At 35.0% G+C, this 11,344-nt stretch overlaps 1 protein-coding gene across 1 annotated transcript; it reads right to left on the bottom strand.

Moving 5' to 3' along the window:
• Positions 1–1,138: 1,138 nt before the first annotated feature.
• LOC116303468 (homeobox protein PKNOX2) lies at positions 1,139–10,749 on the bottom strand. Its single transcript, XM_089032126.1, has 5 exons — positions 10,647–10,749; positions 10,249–10,564; positions 5,159–5,902; positions 4,115–4,191; positions 1,139–3,334 (listed from the first exon to the last, which is right to left on the bottom strand). Exons 2-5 carry the CDS (start codon positions 10,558–10,560, stop codon positions 2,677–2,679), a joined length of 1,791 nt encoding a protein of 596 aa, XP_088888252.1. The 5' UTR covers positions 10,561–10,564; positions 10,647–10,749; the 3' UTR covers positions 1,139–2,676.
• Positions 10,750–11,344: the final 595 nt, after the last annotated feature.

The raw sequence follows: 11,344 nt of genomic DNA, 5'->3' as shown, positions 1-11,344 counted from the left end.
GGTAGGATCGCATGCAACGCCTGAATTAAATCTCGTATTACAAGAACAAAAGATCTACTGCACGGAAAAAATAGCTATGATAAGACAATAGGTTTATTGCGCAAAAAAATCGCAAAACTTAAATTCATTAATTAAGTCAGTACAATCCAGGATTTCTCAAGTAGTTTTCAGAAAATAATACAGTTTATCATCGCGAGAAAGTAGATTTTGGTGTACGTCAAGAGGTTTCCATGTTACTCCATACTGCGTACCCTTAGAAACTTTTTCCTGACATCGGAACACTTTGACAGACATCCATCGAAACTCCTAGTCCTTCGCTACGCATTAAAATCAAGTTAGACAGAAAACAAATGGGCCGGACTTGAGATGGTTTTCGACTCAGACAGGTATTTCCACCTATTCTCTTCATTTGTGTATTCCTAATCTGAGCCTTAACATTAGGTGAGATATCATAGCTCTGTTTTATCATCTAGTCCGGTTATGCGTCAGCGAAACTGGTCTTTCTCGTCTAAGTCTGGATTGTTTATTTTTCGTATTTCTCAGGTGACCAAAAATAAAAAATACTCAGAACTAAAAAAACATCAAGAACGAAGAATAAACACACAATAATAGATACTGCGCGACAAGAGCAAGCCTGCAATGTCACTGTACGTGAACAGGTACGGATAAGTTAAACAAGATGACATTATGAAAACTATAAAAATCGAGGGCTCTCGCACTAGCAAGTTTGAACTCGTGCCGTCACATACGCCGTGCTTTTTTGTTTTTTTGACCCCAAATGAGATGAACTCGACATCGCAATGATCTATTATCTTTCTTTTTTTTTGTTAGAGCTTTTTGAAAACTATAAAAATCGAGGACTCTCGCACTAGCAGGTTTGAACTCGTGCCGTCACATACGCCGTGCTTTTTTGTTTTTGCTTTTTTGACCCCAAATGAGATGAACTCGACATCGCAATGATCTATTATCTTTCTTTTTCTTTAATGTTAGAGCTTTTTGGTCAGCGGTTTGGTGGGACACCCGCAGACCAAAAATCTGGCAGGCGCTATGATTAAGATACGTCATCGATTTCATTTTCAAGTTCATTTAATAAAGAAATAAAAATCAATAAAAATCAACGTAAAACAAAAAACTCTGATGAACATAAACAGTGATTAATTTATTTGAATCATTAAAAATTTTTCATCTATAAAAACAACGATAAAATGAAATTTACTATCTCAAAATAATGTCTGGTGATATACTTTTAATTTAAAACAATTAATAGCATGCATAATGCCTGATATATATATTTATATACAACATGTAGATATATTTGATATATCTACTCATACATGTACAGCTTCTTATATCACATGATAGTCTAGACATTGCCAACCTCTACTACTGTTATCGACTGGTAGAGGGGTCAATATCATGACTAATTAACCCCAATGATTTATACACCTCAATACATACTCTACACATTGCGACTCCTTTACAATTATACCATCTCACGTACTATCAAAGTCGCTTATAAATTACTGCTAAACCAGGGCTTACAATAACGACGGGTCAGTTGTCAGCCATGTTCACAGGCCAAATTAGTTTGAGCTCGGTCATACCTCGTTTGTGGCTTGGCTCAACGTTACTGGTCAAAACGACAGCCAGGGCAAACATTTGACCAGACAAGTTCCAATTACTTGGGCTGGACATTGTCTGATAACTGGTCGTTATCTTCAGCCCTGTAAACTGTAAAAACTTAAACTTTACTTCATGTTTTTTTTAACACCAACTAATAATGTTATTAATTATGGGAATATTAAGGTGTAAAATATAACCATACCCCTCAAGGGAATGGTTTGGAGGGATGAAATATAGAAAACTTAGGAAATAGTTAGCCCAGTCTCTCTCTTCATGGTGTGGCAGAAAAGGGTATGGAAATCAGCATATTTCAGACCAACACATTAATAGCAAAATGTCTTTTACAGTATATAACTTAAGATTAATCAAAGCTTTCCTATATATAATTCCAAAAACATTTCTAATCTGTTCCTACTTCAAAGCTACCTCAACCCAATATCTTCAGGATGGATTTTTTTCTACCAGATCAAATATTAAAAGTTAAATCTTTTTTTTTTCCTCTTATAAAGTAGCCATTTCATGGGGAAAGTTTTAAGATCATATGGATTCAGCCACAATATAGGCACAAAGAATAAAAATTAAACTTGTTAAAAAAGTTTAAAAGTAATCCTAAGAAGAGGTAATGAGAACGTGATTCAGTTATACCGAATAGTTCTATAACATAACTATATGTACTCCTTCCCCCCAGCTCCACCCAAAATGCCAAGAAGAGATGTAAGATTGGAGCAGGACTAAATAAAACACTTGCTCAATGGCCAGACACTATGACATGCTACATCAGACTAGTCTGACAACACGTGACCAGTCAAGGACTGACTGGCCCAAGAGGCATTTGACCAGACAAGTGCATTTTTTGGCCAGGCATTGTCAATTATTGACCTGCCATTATTTTCATGTAGGATAGGGAAAATCCAGAAGTTGGAAGTTTAAAATCCCTTTTACTTTTAAATAAACGGAGATTTTTTGGAACTAAGCAAAGAATTTCCAAGGACATTACTTTTTAAGTTAACAGGTCTAAAAAACTCTCACTAAAACCATAAATTACTATGGCAATCAATTCCCCATTCTTGAGGCTACCTCACTACTCTCCATAGATAAAGTGTGCACAATGGTATCCCCAGATGTTGGCGTTGATCCTGCGGTTATTGCATGAGGTGAACCAACGATTTGGTACTCTCCTCTTGAAACAATTCCGTTGTGTACCATAGTTGGCAATGGAGAACCATGGACGGCAGGACTCTCTTGTTGTATAGTACTCAGTATAGGAACAAGGTTTTCTGTCGAGGTAGTTTCAACATGGGTTGTGGCAGTAGATGATGTGTTTGTTGTTTGTGCCGACTGGGTGCTTGTGGAGTTGGTAACAGTATAAATTGTACTTGCACTTGGAGGTAAGGTTACAATTACAATATTTCCCTGTTGTAGGGTGAAATTTGGAGGTAATTGCACAGCCCCAGGGATAATACCACCAGAGTTAACTAGCGTCTGCACTGGTATGCTACCTGTTGGCACAGTCTGTACAACTGCATTAGGTATGACTTGACCTGCTAAGTGATTGGGGGCAATTGGAACAGTCCTATACTGTTGAACAAGAGATTCTGGCCAAAATCTTTGAGCAGGACGACTCTGGATTTTTGATTTCTTTGCCTTGTGGGCATCTGGGTTCCCCGCATCGAGCATAGGTTGTAAGATACGCCTTCTTGCATTGATAAACCTTTCATTTTGATGACATAAAAACCTTTTAATAACCATCCATTTAAAAACAATAAAAACAATACACAACTTTTTGCTCACTACCACACTCAACTATAAAAAAAAGATTTATTCTTACTTCAAAAGAAATTGACAGCATCAACTCTATAATATGAGACTAGAGTGCATGCAGTAAAAACCATGAAATAAAAACAAAGTTGATCCTAACAGATAGTAGCTATTTAGTGACTAATAGTTGCTAGCACTCAACCAGAACATTCATTACGCTAAGCCAAATACACAGGAGACCATTTTTGTCTTTTGTGTAATGAATGTATAATGTTCTGGTTGAGGGAGGTTGATTCAATAGAGAGACCTAACAAACTCTATTCATGTGTGCCGATCAAGTCCAGGAATCAAACCCAAGACCCCAGAGGTAAGTGAGCTACATACTGCTATGCCATTCATGATTACACTTTCTTAAATGGGGCTTAACCAGTACAAATGAGTCCATAGACCAGAATTACAGCAACATATACTAGACAAGAAATAGGGCTATTGAAGGACAATATTGTTATCATATAAGTTACCTCTATTTTCATAAACATGCAACAGTCTGTAGTTGCAATTTGCCCATTGGAATTTGGTTTTTCATTGCCGCAAGTCAAAAATATGAAACGTACCAACTGATTAGTTTTGATTGACAGCAGCAAAAACAAATTTCAGCGTGCAGCTCACAGCTACTGAGTTCACATGTTTATGGAAATAGCAGGAAACTCTAGAATTTCCAGTCTTCACTCACCAGTTATTGACTTGAAGAATAGTCAAGTTGGTCTGTAATGAAATGCTTCTTTTTTCATCTTCTGTAGGGTAAGGATGCTATAGAGACCAAGATAAATATTAAGGGCAACAAAAAATGTAACCAATTATTTTACGTCAAACATGCATGAAGTGATTGCTCAGTCTCCTAAGTCAAGAGTAATTTTTTAATGGTGATATGAAATCGTTTTTTATAACATAGCCACAGTATAAAGTGCGCTCTGATTGGTTAATTAGCGTGCGAAAGCATGCATCCAAAAACCGATGGTGCATGCTGTCCTCAATTGAGTAGCACGCGCTATGTAACGCATACTTCATTAGAAAAAAATTTTGAATTTTTCTCGATTAACGAAGACTTTTTCTGCTTTTGCTATGTCATAAAAGAAATGGTTCATAAGTAACATGCAACTATCGAGTTATGGATGCACTTGCATTTGGGAGGTTCTTTAAACACTAGCTAGAGTAGCACTTGGCTATCGCCTTGTGTGACTCATTATGCTTCTTTCATGCTCAGCAACCTCCCGCATGCATCCATAACTTGATAGATTTACACTACTTATGAACCTTTACTTTATTGTATGTTCCAGGGCTAAAACTAATAGCCGTCAATGGACAGCATCTGGCCAGATATCATTATGGAACTGTTCCCTTTTTATCAGGGGTTAGAGGGACAGTGGGATTGACTTAGTAACTCATACATGAATATATAAATATACATATATTATATATTTTTTATGAATTGGACCCTTCCTTGTTTTCCATCTTTGTTTATCATAAAAGTGCAGTGCTAATCTGATTCTGTGACTGCCCCCCCCCCCCCCCCCTCTTGAAACCTTATTTTTTAATGACCTCTTCAAATCCTACCTCCTCCCCTCCCCAGTAAAAAATAAACAGTCCCTACGGCAAGTACATTGACTGGTCACATGTTGACTAGTGCAACATAGCTAGTCATCATGTATGGCCATTGTTTCAGGGTAATGACCAAATTTGAAGGAAATTTCAAGGACTAGATCATAAAATAACTTACCATTAAATGTGAGAAGAGCCATTGTTTCATGATATTTGTTGCCTGTTTGGGTAGAACTCCTCTTTTTGTCTTTTTTCTCTCAGTTGTTTCAGTAGGAGAGTCAAGATCAAGACTTGGGAGTGGAATTGGAGTCGGCACAGTGATCTCTAATGGGGATCCAGCACTGATGGAGCTTGTCGGAGTGGTAGGTGAGGTAGTTACAGGTGTTGTTGCTGTGGAGCACATGCTGTATGGAGTTTCTGTCGAAGGCAACTGCGTTAACACAAATGTTTGTCCAGTTTGAGAGACAGGTGATGGTGGGGTAGGAGTAGAGGAGACGGCAATGGGCTGAGTTGGTTGTTGCTGGATGTATGCTGTGCTGGCAACTTGTTGAACAGGTTGGCTTATAACGCTACCACTTGGTGGTGTTGCTATGGCTACAGAACAGGGGGTACCAGAAGTTGTGAAGAAAGTAACTTGTTGGTCTGTTAGTTGTGGCGTCTGTGGCTGTTGCTGCTGCTGCTGCGGCTGTTGTAGAAATATGTGTTGAGGTGGAGACGTTGTTGGAAGTTGCTGGAATGCCTGGGAAATACCACTAGGAATCTGTGTGGGATACGAGCTTGACAAGGGGCTTCGAAGTAGGTTGTCACTCTGCATTTTCCCCTTTAGACAGGCAATATATCTCTGGCAAAAATCCTTACATAATTCATTCACTTTTTCAAGTTCCAACAGATGAATACGAAACACTTGGATAGCCTTTACGATCTGATAAAATAGATAAATAATAAATCTTTATTTTACATAGTGATATTTGAGTGGTTGCAAAGTCTCTCCCGCCAAACGCTAATGCTTAGGTATATAACACTCCACACTAACTACCACTACATTTAATGTTCTAAGCACACAACTCCCAACTCTCATGTTGATTTTTGTAGGAGGCTCACATCTTGGTCATCTTGTGTGATGTCTGTAGATGTTATAATTTTTTCATTTTAGCAATTTATATTATATTATCGAAGCGCTTCATTTGTCAGTGGAACAATAGACACTACTGACAAAAAATATCATTGGTAGAATTTCCAAAAAAAAATCACATGATTAGATAGTAGGTTGGATTTTTTTTACTGATACAACAGTGGAAATGAGCTTACTGGGAACCCTGTGGTACATTTGGGAATGAAAAAAATATTAGGGTCAGCAAAAGTCTTCAAGAAAATTAGAATCGGTTGCGTAACAGGAAACACACTTATTTGTTTTGTTTGGCCTTATATAGACAAACAATATGGCAGATTTTACGAAAAGTATGTAATTTCAGACCCAAGAATTAATATCATTATACATGTGGATCTGCATACTACTTTGAGAATGTGATGACGAAATTTATCGTCAATAAGAGGACAGACACATAAAAAACTGATGTCTATTTGTTTTTTACAATAACAAAAACGATAAAAACTTCTCATTTTTAGCGATCAAAACTACCAACAGAAAGAGCACATGCTCGTTGATGTCAGCTTTATTTGTCTGTCCTCTTATTGATGATAAAAAATAACCAATCAGCATGCGAGAAATTTGTAAGTTATCATAAAAAGTAAGTTAGAGACCACAGTGACAAGAAAATATCAAGTCACAGAAATTGCAGTCATAACAATGATGAAGTTAAGAATAATGATGTTAAAGATGATAATGATGGAGGTGGTAAAGACCATCTTGATGTGTCCTATCATCATAAAACCAAGAAAAATAAAATGCAACCACATCAACAAAACTTCAAAGACAGAGTCTAATAATTAAGGTACCAGTACAATCACTCATTATTAGCTACTTCATAAAATTCTCTGCTGGATAATCCTTTGGCTACTCATTTTTTAATTTTCTCATAAACAAAAGCTCAGAAATGTTATTAAAGTTATGTTTTGAGGTATTGAAGAAAAAACAATATTGTTTATATTTGTTCATTGGAGCATAGCACAAGAATAACCTTATTATGACTATGGATGAACAAATCTTCATGGCGAACATGTTATGGTTTACTAAATTTGTCTAAATGGTAAGAAAACGTGAAAACAAGCATAAAACCAATGGAGAAAGCTGTTTACAGACTATAGGCTCATAAAGATATAAATAAAGCATATGTCATCTGGAGAAAGCATATAAGTTATTCTTTCAATTCCTTTAACAGTAATATGTTGTCTCACACTAGATAAAGACCTGATTACTAATGATTGGACAAAATAAAAAGCATACTAAAAACAAAATAGAGGAAAATGTTTTGGTATATCATTATAATTATTATCAGGTTATCATAAACCAAAGGAAGGATATCAGTCACTTTTTAAACAAATCAAGCACTGTAAATATCCTTGACAAAAGATTTTTTAACTTTTACATCTAGCAGAAAAAAGATTTGTAAATAAATAATTTCTAGACGTCTAAAGATATTTTTGCATGAATTATTAGTTCAAAATCTGTTCTGCTCTTGAGTTACATAGGATGACAAAAGAAAGGTATAAGTTATATTGGCATATGTTTCCTTCATCAAACAAAAGGATATTTTTTATTTTATTTAGCATACATATTGTGATATTTTATAAATAGATATCCTAACTTACACTACTTCAGACTTTTCTTTTAAATTCTCATTTCAAAAACTAATTATTGTATAATAGAATAATAGACTTCTTTAAACACTATTCATAAAAGCAAGGGGCAAGTTCTTCCCTTGCGTTTAATTCATGATCAATTATAATTTAAAGTATATTATCTTACGTAGGTTTCATTATTGTGGATGTTTTGCATCAACCACAGGTAATACTTTATTCTTAACCAAGCTTAAGGAGATAATTCTCCATTATCAGGGTATTGAAAAATAATAATAGCGGAGCACGAGGTAAATTCAAAAAACACAGAACACAGTAACTTTAAGCTTGGTTAAAAATAAAGTATTACGTGGTAGATACAAAACATCTATAATGATCAATTATGTTAGCTTCAGATAGTAATATGTTAGAGATTTATTTTCTCAAAATAAGAACAACACAAAAACCATTGATTCTACAAATCACTTGAAATAGGAGAGTTTTTCATCATATATATTGCAAGACCTGAAATTGAAAAAAGAGTAAAAATAGTATGGGGTTTTAAATCCTACACTTTTATTCCTGAATCCGGTTTTCAGTTTTGAATCAAGAAGTTACAATCTGGATGAAATATGAACACCACTAAGAATGACGAAGGTTTCTTTTCTTAGAACAATATATAAACACCTGGATAGAAGACCAACTTCTTTATACATACAATGCAGACTATATATAGTTACACTTTTTTTAATAAAATAAATTCTATTCTAAATCTACTCTCATTCCAACAGGATAGACATATTGTTTTCTACAATATTACTGGAGCTATAATATTCTAATATTCTAGCAATAACGTTTAGTAGGTTCTAAGTGGGTTTTTTGGTACAATATTTAAAGTTATACTATTGCTATTAAATAAGTACAAATTTTTGAACAATGAATGGATTCAAACTCGAAGTTGAAAGAACGTTCCCACATTTTATGGCTTTTCTCAGACCTTCATCAATAGAAGCTTTAAAGTAGAAACAAAATAGCTGCTCAAACAAAGAAAACAATTCTTAGTTTTATGTCCTGCTAAGCGAAAAAATATAATTTGATTATCAAATATTAACACATTACCTAATCAGCGAGCTTGATGGATAGGTTTTATATGTTACTTCAAAATACCATCAAATATATTCAGAAAATAAATAACATCATTACCTTCACAACCCATTTATTTTTGTCCAGTGTTTCTGAATGCAAAATAGATGTCACAATGATATGAGCGACATCTAATATGAAAGCTGAACTGATAACTCTGACGCCAACTTATCAGCTTACAGACAAATACAAAATTTTGAATTCTAGTGTTTGTAGAGGTCAAATTTTCTCTTAGAATATCTACTAAAATACTTAGGAGATAAAAAGCTACAAGCACCAAAATATTGCTTGAGCCAGCATGAAATATTAATGGCTTTGTTCAAAATAATAATTAATTTTTGCTCATTAGGAGAAAAAGATCTTTGCCTTCTTGCCCAAAAAGCTAGTAATTAGAAATAGGTCTGATTGTGTGACCAGCTGTAAGAAAGATAAAAAATGAATTGATCCTTAAAAAGACTCATAATGTTTAGAATTAACTCTATTTTAAGAATATAGCTTCTTTGAGGTTGAATTTTTTGAAACACTCGGTAACCAAAAGTTAGTATTCAAAATATTTTTCAAAAACAAAATGGAATTGATAAACAAAACCTACATTATGAGAAATTATAGGGTCTCAATTCACCTGTTGATTATAATAATGGTATATTTTTTAATTATAGATCTTATAATGGTGGCTACATATATTGGGGTTATTTTTACCTTATATTAATTTTTCTAAACAGAAACTTGAATATATATTTCTATAAATCATGAAGAATAATTTGAAAAGAAACATTTTGGTGGAGTTATAAATCTATTTTTTTAAATATTGTGGTGCTAAATTGTTGGCTAAATTCAAAACTACATAAAGATGATATTATTCTAAAAATCGGAGACTAATGTAGATGGAAAAGCTGAGCAACAGTTTAGAACAACATGAAAAGGATTCGTGTCATGACTTGTTAAAAAAACATAAATTTTGGAATCCGATTTAAAATTCTCGTGATGTTTCTACATCTCGTATAATAGCAGTATATTGATTGCAGTTGATGTACAATGTCATCAAGATTAGAGATCTTTTTTTTCACGCCAAATGTGAGGGCATAAAAGACAACGAATCCCAGACTCTCTATCACTATACGTTCATTAAAACTCGAATTGGCGCTATTTACCGTTAAGAAAAACTTAACAAAAGTGATAGGACTGAAAGGATTTAAGAATCAGAACTGATTGATGCGGCTTTTAAGCCACGATTTTCTTGAAACCACAACAGCAAACAACAAACAAGGTTACAAAAATCATACCCAACCATCAGACTAGCAGGTCTTGTATGCTTTTTCACCTCTTCTTCGACACAAGTCTGAGAAATACAACAACGAATATGCCTATATATACTCTAAAATGGCTTACCAAATTGTCCAGCTCTTGGTCATCAGTAAAGAAAGGTTTCCCGTCTCTGTTGTGCTGTATAATATAATTCTTTATGTCGTTGTCAAAGGTAACCGAAGTCGGACATTCACTGGTTTGAGTTGCAATCTCGCACTTCTCAAGCAACATGGCTAGTAACGGGAACAAGGGATGTCTATAAATGGCATTTTTCTCCGAGTCAAGACTTTGTACAGCTAAATGAGCTTCTTCATAAGCCGGTGGCAATTTGTCCTGGGATTGCTGAAGGCCTGTAAAGGGTGAAGTGACGGCGATATTCGGCTGAGCAGAGAGCATACCACTATGAGAAGAAACACGATTGGTGATAGCCGCCTCCATATGGCCTTTACAGCTCCTAAAGTACAACAAAAAATACAGATTACCTCGTCGTTTCTCCACCACATTTTACAATATTCGTCACACCAACAAGACCAAGTGCAATGTTAATTGTTTCAGTGTTAATGTGTTTGTATGGGAGTTTGAAAGACTCACAATTGGTCGTTATTAAAAAGAACTGGCCGCGCGCGGTCGACATTGACTGGCAGTGCCTCGTGTCACTCCAAAGAAATAACACAGCGAACCTATCTGGGTCACGTGATCCAATGGGCCGACGCTCAACAACACTGAACAACCACTGCAGTTTCTAATGGCTTGCTTTATCGAACCTTAAACTTTATTTATCGATCTCTCCATCTCACTTAATCCTCATACTGTGTAAATATGTTGTGATCTTTGAGTATACTTGAATGGGACGGTGAGATTTGAATGGTGAATAAGAGTTATTAGGATTGGAATGGCGTGACAGGAGAGTCACGTGATATAGTACAGCAGTTTGAAGCTGGGTTGAAGTTAATTTGAGTTTTCGGCGCGTTGAATTATTTTCCGCATTCTTAAACTTTTCGGCGGAAAACATTTCTATCCAGCTTTAGAGAGAGAAAAAATCTTTTCTTTAATGTTTTTAAAGTCTTTTTCCTCTGCTGTTTTTAATATTTAATATTTCTATCATTTACTTCTTTATTTTCCTTCAAAACAAAGCTGGTTTCAGTTGTTTTGACACATATTCTGTCAAGACTAATTACAA

This window comes from Actinia tenebrosa, unplaced genomic scaffold (assembly GCF_029948245.1).
Source record: "Actinia tenebrosa isolate PJP-AT-01 unplaced genomic scaffold, QUT_ActTen_1.0 PGA_scaffold0__85_contigs__length_37466705, whole genome shotgun sequence".
Taxonomy (NCBI): Eukaryota; Metazoa; Cnidaria; class Anthozoa; order Actiniaria; family Actiniidae; genus Actinia; species Actinia tenebrosa.
Note: the sequence above shows the minus strand (reverse complement) of the source record. Positions and strands in the feature narration are given on the sequence as shown.

Bases quoted from the DNA above. Each gene is read 5' to 3' on its own strand.
- LOC116303468 (XM_089032126.1), bottom strand. From the start codon at position 10,560: ATGCTCTCTGCTCAGCCGAATATCGCCGTCACTTCACCCTTTACAGGC. The intron at 5,903-10,248 runs GTAAGCCATTTT...CTATTTTATCAG, and splicing joins ACCAAGAGCTGGACAATTTG to ATCGTAAAGGCTATCCAAGT. The intron at 3,335-4,114 runs GTGAGTGAAGAC...TCAAAATGAAAG, and splicing joins ATTCTTCAAGTCAATAACTG to GTTTATCAATGCAAGAAGGC.